The following is a 20081-nucleotide window of genomic DNA, read 5'->3' as shown; positions in this document are numbered from 1 at the left end:
AAAAAAAAAACACAAAGCCACATTTAATGTACTCTATTTCACTGCCAAACAAATTCAAGTTCTCCAGGTAGGCTTCTCTTTGTCTATTCAGTTGCATTCCCTGCAATTCACTCTGAGAAAATGGGGGAAGAAAAGAGTATTCCAGAACATTTGAGGCACTCTGCCAGACACTATGTCATGTTCACGCCTCCCAGCAATCCCAATGAGAAGGGCTCAGGTTCAGTGAGCAGAGGCACCCTCTATCTGACCCCATGCCTTCCCCTCTTTGAAAGAGCAGTAGGCCACACTCACAGAGCGCCACGTCAGACAGCCCAGGTTTCCCAGATCACTTCTCCTTCTCCCTTCAGGCTTTTCCTTTGGAGTAAAATCTTTCAGAAGAAACACAGGGGATACTCACCATTGATGCAAATAAGCCATGGTTAGGTGGGTAGGCTCTGGATCTGGACTTGCCAAGGCTCAAATCCCAGTGTACCCACTTACTGGTTGTATGGCCCTCGACAAATTACTTAATTTCTTAGAATTTATTTATTCTTTGCTAAAACAGAATGATGATGAAGATAGTAACTATCCAAGGGCTAAATGAGTTAAAAGACAGAGGCCCTGAGGTCAGTGCCCAGAGGAAAGCAGACCACTAAGTGATAGCCATTCTTTATGATTCCAGCAACTCCCTAGGAAATCTCCCTTGTAAAAGTCTAGTGATGGATGGATCTTATCTCAGTGGGCTGAACCTGACCTCCAATTCCAGTTAAGTGGCCTCCTAGGACACCAAACACAACCTAGCAGAATTGGATTAGTGTCTCCTTTTTCCAGAAGGGTTCATGTGGATGGGGCCTGACCCTGCACAGAAGATCCTCAGGCCTCTCAGAGTTACATCGCTAACAGGCTCAAGTCAGAGACAGAGTAACTTGGGGTAAGCAGGCAGGTTGCCACTGGGGGCAACTTCTGTGAAGGGACAAGCAAAATCTGTCAATTAAAAAACTAAGGATTTGAAGTCCCAAAGGGCATTTCAGGAGCTTTCTTTTCTTCCCTGAGGAGAACTCCAGAATGCACCCAATTTAGATTTCTGGTTTCTTGCTTTCTTTGTTCCCCAACAAATATGTAGTAGCAGGAACAATAGTGAAAGGTGACTGAACTGTGTCCTTCCATCCTCACTTTCTTACCTCAGAACACCCTCACAGGAGGGTCTATTATCACAATCTCCATTTTACAAAAAACAAAGGGATATCAAGGCCGGGACACGACACTTGCTCAAGTAACACAGCCATAAGTGGAAAGAATTTAACATGAGAAGGTTAACCCCAGGGTCCGGTGCTTATGGCAGGGTATGCATGGTCAACTTGGCCTCTGCCTGAACAGACAAGGGTATGGAGCGCCTAGCAGGTACTCGAGAAGTCTCTGCTGAATGGGGAAGAAGTTATGTTCAAGTTTTCTTCATCAGGGCTGGGGTTGAAACTCGGTGGTAGAGCGCTTGCCTAGCACGTGTGAGGCACTGGGTTCAATCCTCAGCACCACATAAAAATAAAAAATTAAAATAAAGGTATTGCATCCATCTATGACTTAAAAAATTTAAAAATAAATAAATAAAATTTTAAAATTTTTTAAAGATTTTGTTGTTGTTGTTATTGTTGTTGTCGACTCTCTAATGTAGCCCTTTCTCCGTCTTTTAGCATCTCCCGTCTATGACATTGCAATTCTCTTCTAACTGGTCATTCTTCCTGCAACAGCTCCATCCTCCAACCCAACTTCCTCATTGCTAAAAGTCTTCTTTTTCCATAGGAATTTCCCGTCGTGTCACCACCTTGCTTAAACACTCCTGTGACTCTCCACTTCCCACGACATAAACCCCAAACTCCGCAGCAGGCTCGCAAAGCACCTTCCAAATCCCACCCGCTTCCAGGCTCCTTTCCTCCACCTCTTCCCATCCCGCTCAGCTCAAGCCACCTTGGCCACTGCAGCTCCCTCAAGGGGCCAAATGAAGGCCCCTGAGATGCACTGCTGCCATGACCTACCTATCCAACCCCCTCCCATATCTCCTGTCTCTCTTCAAACGTGCAGTGGTTCAGACCTGGGCTGCGGGGCCAGACCAGCTGGCAGCCAGTCCTGGATCCCCCACTTGCTAACCTTCAGCATGTAGCTTCACCTTCTGCTGCCTCATTTCCTCATTCATACATGGGTACCAAAAGACCCTCTTCGTGGGATAGATGTAGGGACTAAAGGAGATAAGCAGCCACAAAACGTCTCTTGACCTCTGGTTGTCTCACTGGGGGCTCCTATGCTTTCACATATTTCAAATAACTATTTCAGTGAATTTTAATTACTGACTTACATGCCTCTTCCTCCAGGGCTTCTAGACCTACTGACATGCTGGATCCGATTATTGTTGGGGGGGCGGGAGCAGGCTGTGTGCATTGTAGGATATTTGGCAGCATCCCTGGGCTCTGTTCTGGAGAGGCCAGTCGTCACTGCTCAGTGTGACAACCAAAATTGCCCCAGAGGCTGTCAGATGCCCCGTGGAGGCAACCCTCAGCCCACTGACCCCAACCCCATGAAGAACTGCCGCTTGAAAGTTGGAGTTCCTCGAACAGCAGAAAAGAGCTGTGGCCACTGCAGTGACAGGTCCCCGTTTTCAGTGCTCACGGTGTGCCCACCACAGCTCAAAGCCCTTCTGGTGAATGATGGGTCTGTCCCTCCAACACCCGAAGGGGAGGGGTTTGCACAGTTTATCAGTGATGAAACCGGAGGACAGAAAGGCTAGTTAACAACGGCTCAAGGTGCGTCTGCCTCTCCACTTGTCCATTCCCAGCATTCAGAGGTTCCCCGATAGAACAGGAGTCCAACAGCAGGTCAAAGAACGAGTACGTGGGTGGATGAATGAATGAATGCGGCGTCTCCTCCATAGCAGCCATCTATCATTTTTCACCTCTCAGGGACAGTGAGCCATCAGTCTCCTCTAGAGTCCCACAGCACCCCATAAAGTAGCTTAATTTGTCAGAAAATCACTCACCAGCTATGGCTCATCTAACCTATCCAGGCGTTTTGTGGGGATCGTGCTGTTCTGAATACTCTGTTTTTGTTATTAATAATATGAGTCACACCATCCAGCTTAGCTCTATGGTGGGTTCACTCAGTGCAGAGAAGAGACATGACCAAATAAATACCATGTATCTCATTTTCTACCCACCGGTCACTCCGTTCAGGCTCTGCTAAGATACGGTGATACTATTTTTGCAGCTTAGACCACAGCACACTGAAATCCTTCCAAATGTATAGACAAACTATTTTTAAATACCATTTCTCAGGTCACTACGCAGAGTGCTGCTCAGTCACAAAGGGTGAGAATGCTCCCCTGGTTCACAAGTGTAAACACAAGGGCAAATGCTAACGACTGGGTTCTTTATTGACACAGATTCAGCAACTAAACCTGTTTAACTATATTGTGAGAAAGAAAACAAGGTAAATCGTTAAATCACAGTAGTGGAGATCTGGAAGTGCCCCAGGTCCAGGACAAACACTCGGCCGGGTAGAAGGAAACCAAGAAATATTTCCTGTTAGGGAAGAAGGGACACCAATGATTTTTGATCACTAAAATTCTGGAAACTGCTAAATAGAAAACAGAAATTTGAGAGTTGAGCATTTTATAAAGAAATACCTACATAAAGAGTCCCCAGGGTAGTGTCAGACAGACCCTGCTTCCAGTCCCAGCCCTGCCACTTTGGAGCTTAAAAAGTTACTCAACCTCTTGGACTATCACCTCCGAAATGGGGATAATATTACCAACTTAAAGCATCATGGAAAGATTAAATAAGATCGTGGGTATAAGGTGCCCCACTCACCACAGGTGCCTAATGAAGTCATTTTCTCTAATTGTTATAAAATCACCTTAAGTGCACACACATGCACACGTACACACATCATTTCAGAAAAATCTTTGAGGTCAAAACAGAAGACAAAAACTCAATGCAATCCCCATCAAAACACCAATGACATTCTTCACAAAACCTGAAAAAACAATCCTAAAATTCGTATAAAAGAAAAAAAAAAAAAAGACCCTGAATAACCAAAGCAATCCTGAGCAAAAAGAACAATACCTGATTTTAAGACGTAGTTCAAGTCGGGCATGGTGGGTGCACACCTGTAATCCCTCCCTCAGGACACTGAGGGAGGAGGATTCTAAGTTCAAAGCCAGTCTCAGCAATTTAGCAAGGCCCTGAGCAACTTATGAAGACCCTGTCTCAAAATAAAAAATAAAAAATGGGCTGGGGAATGTTGCTCAGTGGATGAGAGACCCTGGGTTCAATCTCTGGGACCAAAAAATAAAAAAGACATAGTTCAGAACCACAGTATCAAAACAACAGCATGGTACTGGCATAAAAACAGGTAGATCAATGGGACAGAGTAGAGATCCCAAAAATAAATCCACACATCTATGATCAACTGATTCTCAACAATGGCACCAAAAACATGCATTGGAGAAAGGAGAGCCCTTTCAATAAATGGTGCTGGGAAAACTGAATGTTGACATGCAGAAGACGCCATCTCTCATCCGGTACAAAACTCAGCTCAAGATAGATCAGACACCTAGATGTAAGAGACCAGAAACTCTGACACCACTAGAAGAAATGCTTTAAGATACTGTCACAGGCAGTGATTTTCTGGATCGAGCTCCATTAGCTCAGGAAATCAAAGAATGAATTAACAAAAAGGGATTACATCAAATTAAAAAGCTTCTATACAGCAAAGAAAACAATCAACAGAGTGAAGAGTCAAACAACAGAATGGGAGAAAATATCTGCCAATTATTCATCTGACAGAGGATTAATGTATAAGAACTCAAAAAAGCTTAACAAAAAAGTAATCCAATTAAAAAACCGGCCAACAATCTGAATAAACGCTTCTCAAAAGAAAAAATACAAATAGACAACAAATATACGGGACAATGCTCAATATCATTAGCCATCATGGAAATGCCAATCAAAACTACAATGAGATACCATCTCAACCCATCCAGAATAGTTATTATTAAAAAAAAAAAAAAATGCTGGCAAGAATGTGGAGAAAAGGAGGCTCTTCTCTACTGTTGGTGAGAATGTAAATTAGTACAGCCCTTATGGAAATCAGTATGGAGATTCCTCAAAAAACTAAAAACAGATCTACCATATGATCCGTTTATTCCATTCTGAACATAGATCCAAAGGAATTAAAATCAACATACCAAAGAGATTCCTGCATTCCCATGAGTTACTATTCACAATAGCTAAGATGCAGAATCAGAATAGATGCTCATCAACAGATGAATGGATAAAGAAAATGTGATATGTCACATATGTGATATAATGCATACTCATATATGTGCATATGTATACATAAATATCTATACATTTGTGATATGTATACATATATATATCTATATACACATATACCTATATAAATAATATATCACATATATATCAATATCACATACATATTTATATATAGATATATATGTATATATTTATATATGTGATGAATATATGCACACACATACTTGCAATGGAGTATTGTTTACCCATAAAGAAGAATAATATCCTGTCATTTGTGGCATAATGCATGGAACTAGAGGAAATCATGGTGAGTGAAATAAACCAGATACAGTACTGCAGATTCTCTCATTATGTGGAAACTGGAAAACTCAATTCAAAAGCAGAATAGTGGTTACTAGAGACTGGAAAGGGACAGATGGGGTAAGGGAGGTGGGATATGACTAATGCATGTCACATGCATGTATGGAAGCATCACACTGAAGCCCATTGGTATGCATAGTTAGTACATGTTAATAAAAATTTTTAATCATTGAGAGTATAACCACGTCTGCATGATTTAAATTATGGTCGATTTATTTTTTAAAGAAAAGACTGGGACAATCTCACTCATATGTAGAATCTAAAAAAGTCGGCCTCATAGAAACTGAAAGTAGAATGGCGGCTGGTATAGCAGAGGCTGGAGAAAGAAGGGAGGGTGGGATGAGGGGAGGTAGGTTAAGGGTACTAAGTCAGAGTTGGAAGAGAAGATGTTCTGGTGTTCTAATGCACCACAGCATGTCTGTAGATAACAATAATGTTCTGTGCCTACCTTAAAAAGCTGGAAGAAAAAGTGTTTCCATCACAAAGAATAATAGATGTTTGAGCAGATAGATACACTGACCCTGATTTGAACATTACACAATGTACACATCACATGTCAAAATATTACAAGGTGCCCCCATAAATACACATGACTTGTATGTATCCACTGAAAAATAAATTTTAGAATAACCACATAAACCAGGAAAAAAAAAAAAAAAAGCAGGGAACCCGTCTTAGTGGCAGCTGCAGAATCAGAACCTCTGCACTCACCCCACTATCCTTCACTCTGGTCCCTGAACTCTTTCAAAAAGGACAGGGTCAAGGAATGGGTAATAAATAATTACAGAATTAATCAGTAAATGCATGAATAAGCTCAGTGACATCACCAATGTTATCGATGTACTCTGATACCTCACTCCAAAAGTATTTATCTAGCAGACAGCAATCAAATGCAAAGCAAAGCAAAGTTATGAAATCCTATTTATACAGGGGTGGGAGGATTTATAGTTCTTTTTATTAAAGAGGCAAGTCAGATTATCAAGACTAATTTAAGCCAGGCACAGTGGTGCGTGCTTGCAAACCCAGCAACTTAGGAGGCTGAGGCAGGAGGATCCCAAGTTCAAAGTCAACCTCAGCAATTTAGCTAGGCCCTAAGTAACTAAGAGCCTGTCTTAGAATAAAATATAAAAAGGGCTGGGGATGTAGCTCAGTGGTTAAGTGCCCCTGGGTTTAATACTTGGTACCAAAAAAAATTTTTTTTAAAAAGAATATGAATATGGTTATGAAGGTGCCAGGCTATAAGTAGCATACAAATTCCCCTGCCTCATCAGTATCGTTTGAAATAAATAAATCACAAGCCAGCCCAGACTTGTTGATCCTACACCATCCTGGGCTGTAGCAGCCATTAGAATTTAATGCATGAGACCCCAGACCCATGAAGAATTGTGGAAGCTGTCTTTTCCATCTCCCTGCCTTCTAACCTTAGAAGCTCCAGAAGGATGAGACTGTCCCCTGCTTCACCACCTTCCACCACCTCCCTCTCTTGACAGTTCAGGAGGGTGTCTAAAGAAGAAAGGCTTAACCTCGACATTGGGCAGCTGACCTTCACCCCCAAGGCAGAGCCCTCCTCTGGACTCAGTCAGACTTCCTAGACACTCAGGTCTCCAGACTTCCCAAGTCTCCTACTCCAATCCTTCCCACCTTCCCACAGCCCAACCTGCCATGCCCACCCCACCCTGTGGGTGCCATCTTGCTTCTGCAGGCTCCCTCCCAAGTCCTGTGCCTTCATGTTCTCAGAATCTCTTCTCATTAATACCCAGGGTATGTAAAGGCTTTAGCACACTTCCTGACACATCAAATGTGTCCCAGAAGAGCAAGCTTGGCCATTACTCTTACTCTGATCGTTATTATTTCATTGCCCAGAAACCACTAAATCACTCAAGCCTGCAACAGCTCCCTCACCCACAAACCAGGAGGCCTTCTCTCCACCTCACCCTCACTGACCTTGGATAGATTAACGCATCCCTGCTTGTTTAAAATTCTCCTTTCTTTCGCTTCTAGGGCCTCCTCAGAAATCCCAGCATTTCCCAGAAATGCTCAGAAATCCCAGCATTTCTCAGAGTTCAGATCCACAACATTCATCAACACCTATCGCTGGACTTGAATTGGAAAGTCCAGTCTTTTCTCCTGCTGCTGCCTCTGGCTACCAGATCCAAAGCCAAGTGACGCAGGGCACAGCCTGCTCCCACAGCAGGGCCCTTGCACTCGAGGTCCCTCTTGTTGCATATTGTCAACTCGAACACTGCCCACCCCGGAGAGTTCTTCCCTGACCACCAGGAGCATCTCCACCAAAGGCAAAACTCAGTGACCCACAAAGACAAAATCAATGCTGCCGCCCTCCCCACGGGTTGCCCCTCGCTTGGATTCTACCCTGCTCACCTGGATCAAGGTCTCCAGCTCCTGGGGGCTCACGCAGATGTGATCCCGCAGGAATTCTGCCTTCTCCAGGGCAATGGTGTTCTTCTGGCTGCTCTCAAAGGGCTGCTCCAGCGCCCGGAAGACGAGACCACCCGTGACAAGGTAGACCACTACGACCACAAAGATGGCGACCACGGTTTTCCACTTCATGACGGTCTGCAGGCCCCCCTGGGAGGCGCCTTCCATTCTGGCTACCACCGTGGCCCGGGAGGAAATGGAGAGGCGGGGAGCCGGCTGGGGATGGTGCGCGTTAGTGGTGCTTTTAGGCTGACACACCGGCGGGGCTGCTGCAGGAACGGCCACTGAGGGTGGGGAAGAGGGGGAAAGAGAGTTTGTTTATGAACACAAGGCACAAAACTTTTCAGCAACAAAGCACAGATGTCATGTGTAAGCCAGCTCTCCAATGTGAGGATTAAAAACTGGTTCACCAAGGCTGCAGGTAGGGAATTGAATCAGTTGCTAGGTGCCCATTTTGAGTTCTTAAAAATGACCATCAGGAGTCCTAATTTTAAAGAAAAAAAAATATTAATTGAATTTGAAATGCTTACATTTTTCTTACAAGCATCCAAATTGGAAAGCCACCTCCCTGTTCTTTATGATTCATCTCCTCCCTTAACTTCCTTGTTTAAATCAAAAAATCAACATATTTGAAAAACGGGCATTATGTTCAACTAGAGAAAATTAAACAGGAAAGGGAGACCAGCTACTCTATCCAAGTACAAGTGCAGAGAAGAGATGAATATCAATGACTAAAAGAAGACAGTCTCGTCACCAAGGAAGGGCAATCTTGCTATAGGGAAGGAGAATCAAAAATCAGACAGAGCAAAGAAGGTTTGGGTTTCTGAAGACCATCAGTAATGAAGACAAAGAAAAAGACAGAACAAGCAGAGGAAACAAAGGCCATGTTTTGCATTAATTTACATAGTTTTGTGACAAAATCATAAGAATAAAATCGATCCCGGATTTATTTCATAATAGAAAATGCAATAGCTCAGATGTAACTATTCCTGGCCTGTCAGTGATAGAATTTTGTGTTCTCTTGTCTTCCAATAAAAAGTTACTGAAAAGGAAATTTTCCCTGGTTTTCAGAACACATGGAATTCTCTAAGGTCCCTGGTTCTCCGTGAGGGCAATTTCATTACCTTGGAAATAAATAGGTTAAGCTGGCAGCTTTTCTGCAATGGTAGAGAGTTGGAGGAATTGTCCCTCACGTAGTGCAGCTGTGCAGAAATCTTGTAGAGCACTGACCCATCCTGGCACTTCCATTTGGTCCCCCTTTATAATTCTAATTGTTATCACGGCCTCTGTGGGGTGCAGCCTGGCTGTTGTGTAAACAAGGTATTAGGAGATGGCCAACCTAAGTGCAGCCAATGATTCCGCTCCAGCTGGACTGAACTGCCCAATCTCTGCACTGGGGAAGACAAAGTGAATCGGGACTCTCACTCCAAGTTCAAGATGGCAATGATCCTGCCAACACCTAGCTGAAGATGTGGCCATTTGAAGAATCTAAATCTGTAAACATCTGCCTGTCATCCTAGACCCTCGAAGTCAGTTTTTCTCTTTGGAAATTAGGCTGACCATCAGTCTTTTACTGAATATTGTTCTTTACAATAAAGTCATGTATTGCTAAATTTCCCTGGGGTTTAACATGAATGCAAAATTCTCTAGGATCTCAGATGGATCCATCTAAAGATTTAAAATCAGCCACCACTTTGTGGAAGAAGAGCCTCCAAGATATCCCCATCCTACTCCCAGAACCTGTGATTCTGACCTTACACGGCAACAGGCACTCTGAAGATGTCAATTAAAGATCTTGAGGTGAGGAGATTATGCTGGATTATGGTGGGCCCAATATAATCACAAGAAGATCACAGAGAAGGAGACATGAAGGAAGAAGCAGAGGTGGGAGAGATGTGACCAGGAGCCAAGGGTCATGGTCCCTCTGAAACTGGAAAAGCCAAGAAAAGATTCTCCCCTAGAATCTACAAAGGAGCCAGCCTTACATCTTGCCAAGTGAAACCAATTTTGAACCTTTTACTTCCAGAACCATGCTATTATTAATTAGTGTTGCTTGAGGCCCTGAAGTTTGTGGCAATTCATTATAGCAGCCACAGGAAACTAACACACTCTCCACTAGATTAGGTCCCCCTTGCCCAGAGCTCACCGCACTGTGTTACTGATGGAGCCTGGTCGCTTGTCCAGACTACTCATTAGACTGGAAGCTCCATGAAGACAGGCGCCGTGTCCACCCCACCTCTGCATCCCCAATGTCCTGCATGGTGCCTGGCACACAGTGGGCAGCCCATGATGGCTGAAGAAGTGGGAAGGAATGTTGGCACAGCTGAATCACACCACAGTGCTGAGAAGAGTCTGATGGAAAGCAACTTGACAGTCCAGCAGCACTGGACAGCAGGTCCTCAAACACAGCAGGGCTCTGTTCACACCAGCACACCTCTTCCAAGGTTCTCACAGTCAGGAGCCTCCTCCCCCCACCCCCTCGTCTGCCTGGCAAACGGCCATCCTCCTCAATGTCAGCCCAAGCTGGACACTTCCAGGCCCAAGTGTCCCCCCCACTAGCCTATAAACTTCTTAGAGTCAGAAAGTTCATCTTTCAATCACTGGATCTCCACTTCTTGGCACAGTGCCTGAGCAAGCAAATGTTAAACAGCAAATGTTTATTTTCTGTTGTTATTGTTGTTGATTATTCCTTCAGACGACATACAAATGCCACCCAGATTTGCCACCACCCTCAATAGCAAGCATTTATATATCACTGATTGAACAGAAAATAAATCACTGATCCCCCCAGCTTTGGGATGGTGACAGTCTGCTTAGGGAACACACTCCATCCACAGTGCCAGGTAACTAACATTAGGATAAAATCTCATGAGGCGACCAAGGATGACTGGAGCTGAGTTCCCTTCCTTGATCTGCATCACTGGTAGTTCGAAAGCTTCTAGCAGCCCAGAGCTGGGCAGAATTGGGCTTGAGAAAGGTCTTAAACCAGTTTCTGGTGCCTGCTTGCTAGGAGAATTTCCTGGGAGAGAGTTTGGACAGGATCCAGCAACTCCTGAGTTTCCAAAGCACTGGAGCAAAAATCAGAGCTTCAGTCCCAAAACTGTCAGTGACTGAGTGACCTTGAAACTGTCACTTGGCTTCTCTGTTTGCTTATCTGTGGGATGTGAATAATGACTGCAGTTTTCTTGTTGTTTTTAACCAGAGGGTTGTCACAAACAGCAAATGAGCTGCCCGGTTTACTGATTGGAGCACATTCATAGAAGTCAGGAGTACAGGCAGGGACCTGAGGACGTTGCAAAACCTTTTGTGCATGTGACTAAAAGTGGAGTTAGCCTCTTTAGCATACATGACTGCACATTTTGATGGCCAGAAAGGAATTTGGATAAACTCTCTAGAATGGAAAAACTTCCATAGGGTGTTTTAATTAGTTCATTTCTTCTCCTCAGACACCAAAGTTGTTCTCGAACTAACACAAAATTGTCCTGTGACCTGGGATGAGCCTCTGGAGGTCTCTGTGCAAATTGTGAAGAAGCCAAATTGGACCTGTGATGCTGATGGGGGTGATGATCCCTGCCACACAGTGAGCCCTTACCCGTGCCTGTCACTCTGATAAACACTTTGCCTACATAGTTGCCTTCGGACCTCACGATGAAGGATTATCACACTGTGTGCATCCAAGCCCTCCCAGAAGCAGATGCTGAGAAGGCATTAAATGTGCATGGATTTGATTAGGGGAAATGTCTGTGGGAGAGAAAATGAGAGGGAGTCGGGGAGGCTGGGAGGGCCATCAGACACTGTCCATCTGCCCGAGTGAAGAAAGGGGAGGCGGGGGCAATGGAAGAGCTCCGCATCACCCGCAGTCTACGGAGTCTTCAGCAACGTTGTCAAGGAGCTCTTGAGCCAAAGTCAGGCCTCAGAGGAGCCCTGGGTCTCCCAGGAACCCAGGAATAACCCCACCAGGGCATCCTCGCCCACTCGGCCTCTGGGACTCACAGGAAATTCACCTGCCATGCAAGCCCAGCAAACAATGGATTTCTCCTCTCTCTCTCTCTCTCTCTCTCTCTCTCTCTCTCTCTCTCTCTCTCTCTCTCTCTCTCTCTCTCTCTCTCTCTCTCTCTCTCTCTCTCGCGTGTGTGTGTTACTGGGGATCGAATCAAGGAGTCCTCTACCACGGGGCTACAGCCCCCGCCTTTTTTATCTTTTAATTTGAATCAGCATCCCACTATCGCAGAGGCTGCCCTCAAGCTTGTGAGCCTCCTGCCTCATCCTCGCCCACTGCTGGGATTACAGGCATGTCCAGGGCACCTGGCTCCAACAATGGATTTCACAGCAGCAGCTGAGGATCTCGGTCACTGACGCTCCTTCTAACAGACTCGCGCAGGCACCTGCTGACTGTCACCACCCAGCCCCATTGCACAGACACAGAAACTGAGACCCAGACAGGATAAATGACTTAGCCAAGGTCAAGTGCCCAGAAAGAAGTGGAACCAGGATTGAAACTAGAATAACGTGACTCAACGTCAGTTCTCCCGTGTGGCAAAGAAACAGAACAGTAGGAAACAAAGCAACTTCAGAGGAAAGGGCCTTTGCCTCAGACTGCCATCATAGCATTTTCGAGTCTAGGAGATTAACTACTTCTGTTTCCTAGTGGTGATGGAGTTCTTTTCCGTAGACTGTATCAATAATGGATGCATCATATAAAGTGATAGCCTAGAACACTTCACAGTTCCAGCAGAAAAATATTTGGCAGCAAAATGGCTGCAGAGAGTTGATAATAAAGGAAATGTTGGGTCTAGGGATGAGGCTCTGTGGTAGGGTGCCTGCCTACTGTGCACGAGGCCCTGGGTTCCATCCCCAGTACCGCAGAACAAAGAAAGGAAACGTTGGAAGATAACGTTCTTCAGTTATTGGTCGTTGTTAAATTTTTCTTCACACGTCAGTACATTTCCTTTTTACCTAAATGTGGGTGGATGTGCGGATACATATGGAAATCAGTTTTGTCATGGTTGAACCAATTCTTAGTAATTCTATATTCTTCAGATTTTTCTCCCATGCTCCCTGGACTTCACTGCATCATTTGTTCATGTATTCAATCAGCAAACATTTGAGTTTGCCTAGCACTGTATTTGGCACTGGGGGTTTGTGAATGAGTGACACATCCCTGCCTTCAGAGTAGCGGGAGAATTGACAAAGCTCTTATGCATGCATGAGCCCATTTTTTCACAAAACCTTCTGCGGAGGGCAGGGATCATTATCTGCTGTCCTTCATGGGTAAGGAAACTGAGGCTCAGAGAGACGCCCTTGAATAGCTTTTCACAAGTTAGTAAGCAGTGGCATGCTTGCGTCTGTCTTCAGACACCTAACCCCAAGCTGCCTGACACAAGCGGCATCCGAAGGGTTCAGGGTCTCCGGGAAACCTGAAATGCAGCCACCTCAGAGGTGCCACTGTCACGCGGCAACATGACTCTGCCTATTGACCCAGGCAAAGTACAACTGTGACTGCAAAGAACACCTCTCACCTCCTACCCCAACCCCAGGTCTGGAAGCCTTCCAAAGCCACCTGCGTTGATGTGTCTCAGCCCTTCCCAACAGCCCCACTGTAAAGCTTGCCTAGAGTCCCCTGTAGGTTTCCACAGGCTGCTGGGGAGGAGGGAGGCAGGAAGAGCGCAGGAGAGATGAGCACACAGCCTCCCCTCAGGTGGGCCAACCACAGGTGCCTGCAGCTGTCACCGCAGCAGTTAGAGCCAAGTGTTGCCTGCTCTGATTCCACATACCCCCATGGTCAAATCACACTCTTCCTGTCCCCATGTGACACCCCCGTACCCTCAGTGATCAAGCTAGTCCCTGCAAGAAAGGCAGTAAGGCTTAGCTCCGCGCACTAAATGCACAAGCTCTATTCCCTAAAGACCAGAGGAAGGGAGGCTGTCCCTGTGGGCTGGACATTGCTCTCTTGAAAACTCCAGCTTCTTCTTCCGGATGGAAGAGACCAAGATACCATGGGATGACTGGGACCCTCCAGGGCCGACTGAAAGGTGCCAGACTGAAGGAGTGAAGAGGAAGTTGAGAACAGGCTGCCCCTTGTCTCCCATCTGTCCTTTCACGTCTGGTGGTGAGACCCTCGTCTTCTCTCACCTGAATCACTGCAACAGCCTCCAGTCCTGTGCCCCCTAACTCCATCCTGCACATCCCAGCCACCTGGAGTCTCGGGGTGAATCTGCTCACTGCCCCCACGCTTAAGATCCTGAAGGCACCAACCATCCAGGGTAAAGGTCAGGCTCCATGGCTCGCTCCAAGAGTCCCCCCTCTAGGACCTGGCGCCAGCTATCTCCCAGACTCACCCACTGCCACACCTCCACAAGCAACCTTTGCCCCAACCAAACCCAGTGGCATCCCAGCGGCCCACACCGAGCCACCTTCCAATGCTGGCCTGTGGATTGTCCAGAGAAATGGCTGTATTCCCAGATTCCTTTCTCCTCCTGACTCTATCATTTTAGCAAAGCCTCCTCATACTTTGAAACTCACCTCATGGGTCACCACCTCCTAGAAGCCCCCCGTGACTGCCCCTCCCCAGGATGATCAGATGCCCTTCCTCTCTGCCTCAAGACAGAGCTTAGTGGAGCGACTACAACCCAGGGGCTCCTCCATACGGTCTGTTCCAATGCTGACTTTGTCCACTCATCCCGCCATATGTTTGTCTCAAGTCAACATTTATGACATCAAGTTCACACACTTGACCCAAAGATAACTTGGCTGCAGCTAATCTATCATATAGAGTCAGTCTCCTGGCACTGTTGTGTTTTTTTTTCCAGAGACAGATATCCAGAGTCAAGGTGTTAAACTTCTCAGAAAATGAACGGTCCAAGGAGAGGTCTTCATAGTGTGTACGAATGCTAGTGAGGATCCAAACACTCAGATCTGGGTTTTCTTCTTTTCTTCATGAGGGGCTAGAAGGTTTTCTTTTATTCATAGGTACAAAATACTTGTTAGATTAAAAAAAAAAAAAAAAACAACCATCGAGTGTTTCAAATCACAAATGGTGAGTCACCTCCCTGGTACCAGACAGGGAAAATTTCCCTGCTGTCTGCCTTCCTTGAGTCCCTCTGACTAGGGCCAAACTGTGAGCTTGGATTCGAGAACCTCAGACTGAAGGGTTTTTCTTGCCCTGTCCTGTCATGGGACAGTCCAACATGAGGAAAGTACAAAGGATTTGGGTTCATTTGGGACTCAAGGCACCAGCAACTTCCATATCAGGACTAGTAAGCAAATGGTTTCTCCTATCTTCTCCTGACACGAGAAGAGATTCTCGTATTCATAAAGCAAGTGCATGGCGCAGTCAGGATTCTTCTCTACCAGCAGATGGAGCCCAGGGGGTGAAGTTCTTAGGATTGTTCATTTTCTTCACTCCTAAGAGAGAAGCTCTAGGGAGCGTTTTCAGGGTCCTCCAGTCCCACCCCAGGTTCAAGCTCCATTGCAGCCCCATCCCTCCCAGAAACCATCAGGGAGAGCGGAGAGCAGAAGTCCCCTCTCTGGGCTTCCTTCCCACCTTCTTGGAAAGGTACAGAAGTAGCAGCACTAGTGGGAAGATGCAGGCCATGAAGATTATGCTGCTCAGAGTCCAGTCCTAGGCACGTATGTGGACAATGTCAGCGAGGCACATCATCAGGGGGTGAAGAGCACAATGAGATCTACACAACAAATGCCACCAGTGAGCACACGCCATGTTGGACAGAGGCACGGGGTACAGACAGACATGAGGAAGGAGCGGTGGACTCTCCCACAAAGAAGATCAGAAAAAGGCTTCCCAGACAGGGCGCCCGCAATGTAGCAGAGGAGGTTTAGGTGTCTGCCAGATGGCAGGGGGAGGCAGTGGGGAGGGCAGACCTGCCAAAGGGTCAGCAGACAAGACCAGGGCATCAGGGAGCATGGGGTGCGTGGTTATCAGTCTGATTAATGAGGGTGGGAAGCCATTGAGGCCCACACAGAGAGAACAGCCATGGGGTCCGATTTGAGTTTGGCAAGCTGACTCCAGCAGCAGTACAGAAGATGGCTGGCAAAGTGAGAGTCCCTCCAAAGAGACTGGACAGGAATTTACCGGGGTAGATGATGAGGCCCTCAATTTGGGTCATCACAAGGGGTGTTAAGGAAGTAGAATCTACAGGTCCCGTGATGGATAGAAAGAAAGAAGTGTTGAAGAGGGTGGGTCTAGGCTGACTCCCAGGTCTCTGGCTTGTTAAGAGCGTGGTGCTCTCCAGGGTGATCTCCAAGACAGGAAGTGCAGGAGGCTGAGGTTTGCAGGCTGCGGCATGTCCAAGAGGAGCTTCCAGGAGAAACCAGGCACAAGGGACTGGAACTCGGGGGAAATCCAGCTGGATTCCTCAGTTTGAGAGTGATGAGAATGTAAGGGCACCGAAGCCACAGGACTGAATGAATAGTCCCGAGGGAGCTGTAAAATGAGAGTACGAGATGGTGCTCCAGGGAGCGACATTTAAGGGACAATGAAAGAAGAGGGGAGTCAAATGCCAAAGGAGAACAAGAAAGAATAGAGAGGAACTGGGGGAGAACCCGCATGTGGCCTCCTGGGCATCAGAGATGGTAGATCCTATTCTTAGAGTCTGTGTCCAGCATCATTCACGAGGCCTGGCCCACAGGAGGTCTCTGTGCACTTGATGAGTCAATGCAGGACAGTATTATCTGGCTGCTTTCTTCTATTCTCTTTCTGGCTGCCAGGAAAGCCTCTTCAACAGAATCCCTGTTCTAGAACTCCTGGGCAGGATAGGTGGCTCCTGGTGGCAGGTGGGATGCCTATATTGCTCCAGTGAAAGAATCCTCACCCACCCAGACACAAAGCCTGGGACCAGAGCTACTCCTCGTGTGTGCCGAGCTGGTCAGAACAGCGCAGGCACTTCCTGCAGGACCGCTCATCTTTTGGGATCTGGGGCTGCCCGCCTCCTGGTTCTCCCAGTAGACTCCAGACTGCCCTCTTGGTGAGACGGAATCATTTGTCCTGACTCCATGCTCAAGACCTGGAGGTGCGCGGTCACTGCTGGGGTTCCTCGGTCTTCTTCCAGAATGCTTTCTGAATAACATATGTTGCCTACTGCCCTCAGTAGGTTTTTTTTTCCACAATTTGAATTAACTAGAGCACTTTTAAAGGGAAAGATCTTTTTCCTCCCTTTGGGATTAAAAATAATATAAGCAGTTGCAGTTCTCAAAATATCTCCTTTCTCCCGGGGCCAAGTGTTTTAAATCCTATTTTAAATCCTATTGGCAGGCCTGTTCCTTCAAGATTGAGATTTGCCTTTCCCTGTCTTTGGGAAAGTTGTTACCCCTCCTCACTGAGCTCCTGCAGGGGTCTCCTTCTACCCAGGTCCCGCATGGCAGCCAGGAGATCCTTCTAAAAGCCTCACCTCGCTTCTTAAAACCCCACAGCTACTTCCAGGCTCACAGCTACTTGGCCTTCAGTGCCCTATGGGCTCAGGGCCCTTCTCCCTTCTCCAGTCCTCTTTCCCTTCACGCACCATCGTCACCTCCACAAAGTCCCTCCAGTACCTACAGTCACAAACAGATCATAAGCAATTATGCTGATCTTGCCAATTCTCCCCACAGATCCATAACAGAAAACAAAACCAAAAAATATATTTAAATCTAGCAGGAAGAAAGATTCTATGATTTCACCCTGGTTCCTTAATCCTAGCAAATCCATTCATCACATTCTGCCTAATCATGGCGACAGCAGTGGCTAGGGATGCTCTGATGAAGTCCTTATTAATCAAGGCACAACATATGAAAGTGACAAGCATACTAACAGCTGGCAAGGATCAAAAGGAGGGGGCGCTAGAAACTTGAGGAATCTCTCATTCACTTGTTCAGCCAGGGCATGCTCACCACGTGCCAGGAATAGGCATGCTGGGCCCTACAGCTTTGACCTCTCTTCCTCTCAGCTTCCTCTCCTCTGATCCAAACTTCCCTCACCACCCATCCCAAGCTATTCCAAAGACCAGTCCAGAACCCCTGCTGCAGAGCTGAGGAACTTGCTCACATTCTCAGCCTCCTCACGGAACCTTCCTGCACCATTTTCCCTGACACCAAGGCTTCCCCTGAGGACACTGTGCCCTGAGCGTGGCTCTCAGGTAGAAGCTATACAAACTCCCTCAGCCATAACATCAGGTCCACACTGCCCCAGAAAACCAATACTGTACACTTTGGGGTCAAAACCCCTGCTCCTTTGAGACCCAAGCCCTCTGGCTCCTCCACTTCCTTCCCTTCCTTGTGACCATCAGTCATACACCTGACTTCTCTCTGATTCCCCAAAGCCTTTCATCCAGGTCTGCCCTGCTCCTGAGTAACTCCAGCATCCCTCAATCCATACAACACCCAGCCTTCCATTGCCTCAAATTCCTCACCACTACCATCATTTCTGCTGCACTTCACCCACTGACAGGTTGGCTTTCCCAGAAGCTGATCTGCTTGTGATTTATTGCAAGCGATTTATTTAGGGGAGCCCAGAGAAGAAAGAAGGGCAAGAAGTCAAGTTGGAACAATTCCAGGTGGAGCCTCAGTCTCTGCCTGGGCCATAGGGAGCTCTGGAGCCTAAATTCCCTCTCGGAGTTGGTCCCACCCTGAGAGCTGGTCATACATACACCTTTCCAGTCAGTCATTAGCTGCATAAAACCCCGTCATACATACACCTTTCCAGTCAGTCATTAGCTGCATAAAACCCCGGGGGCATATAAGCTCCTAGAAGCATCCTGAAATGAGATTCTAGTAGACCAAGGACAGTCCTCTGAAGGAGACTGTAGGCACAAGCCAGAAAGGAACAAGCCACAGAGCTGGAGGAGGGGTATGCAGAGCAAAACAGACCTGAGTGGTCTTGGTGGCACCAACAGCAGTTATCACAACTGCCTCCCCCCATGGCCACCTCTTGAGCCTCATGACGAGAAATTTCCACCTCAGAAAGAATCAGCAAGGTTCTGACTGCTAAGGTGAGAGCGTTGGTGTCCCCCTAAAATTTCACACATTGAAAGCTCATCACCAATGTGGTGGTGTTAGGAGATGGCACCTTTGGGAGATGATTTTTGGAAAAGGTGATACCTCCTCCCTTCCACCATTTGAGGTCACAGTGAGAAGAGAGCTCTCTACAAAGCAGGAAATAGGCCCTCACTACACGCTCCCTTGATCCTGGACTTCAAAGCCTCCAGAACCAAGGAGCCTTCTGTTGTTTCAAACTCCCCAGTCTGTGGTATTTTGTTGCAGCAGCTAAGCTGACCCTGACACTGACGTGCACATCCTATGCTTCCAGCTCTCTCCCTCATTATTCCTGCATGGCATCCACCTCCCTCCCGTTCTCCCCACTCTATCATGCCCTCCCTGGGTTCTCTCCTACTTCCACACCCAGCTTAGATTCCATGTTCAACACCTCCCTTCAGCTAACGGGCCCAGTTCTCTCGCCTTCTCTTCCTGGAGCCACCAGGAGATTCCGCCCTCTCTGTTATCCCTTCTCTCTGCTCAGGGTCCACATCCAGGCTGCTGAAGAAAGTGAACAGCCTCGGGGATTGCTGTCACCCTAAACCCATCGTCTCCACTGGTCCTCAGTGCTCCAGAGCAGTCCCGCCCTATTCCCCTGCTCAGAGACAGCTGTCAGGATAAATGTCATGAAGACATTAAGACTCACTACAAACAAACCTGAAATCACATCTAGCACTCCTATTCTACACGACACATATTTACTTTACCAAAGGGTTTTCTGCAGAAAGCATTTAAACATCACGCTCTGTGTGCTTCTGAAATAGGCTTTGGTTTAGGTTTGCATGTTTTTAGGAATAAGCCATTTATATAGAATGAGGTGTGCCTCCCCTGTCGCCCTCTCCTTGGGTCACAGACAAGAGGGTCAAGGGCCCCAGCACATTCTGCTTGGCAAGCAGACTCTCAGCCACCTCTGTTTGCCAACAAAGCTGCTCAGTGCTCCTGGCGCATTTTATAGCTGCT

At 46.8% G+C, this 20081-nt stretch overlaps 1 protein-coding gene across 4 annotated transcripts in view; it reads right to left on the bottom strand.

The window, feature by feature from the left end:
- The window catches only part of KCNK10 (potassium two pore domain channel subfamily K member 10), a 134192-nt gene that overhangs the window by 70436 nt on the left and 43675 nt on the right, over positions 1–20081 (bottom strand). For all 4 annotated transcript variants that reach the window (XM_079129276.1, XM_079129277.1, XM_079129278.1 and 1 more), the window contains exon 2: positions 8040–8380. In XM_079129276.1, the coding sequence (XP_078985402.1) occupies positions 8040–8380 (341 nt within the window). The remainder of the gene's footprint in view (positions 1–8039; positions 8381–20081) is intronic.

This window comes from Sciurus vulgaris (genome assembly GCF_902686455.1).
Source record: "Sciurus vulgaris genome assembly, chromosome: 2".
In the NCBI taxonomy this organism is placed as follows: Eukaryota; Metazoa; Chordata; class Mammalia; order Rodentia; family Sciuridae; genus Sciurus; species Sciurus vulgaris.
Note: the sequence above shows the minus strand (reverse complement) of the source record. Positions and strands in the feature narration are given on the sequence as shown.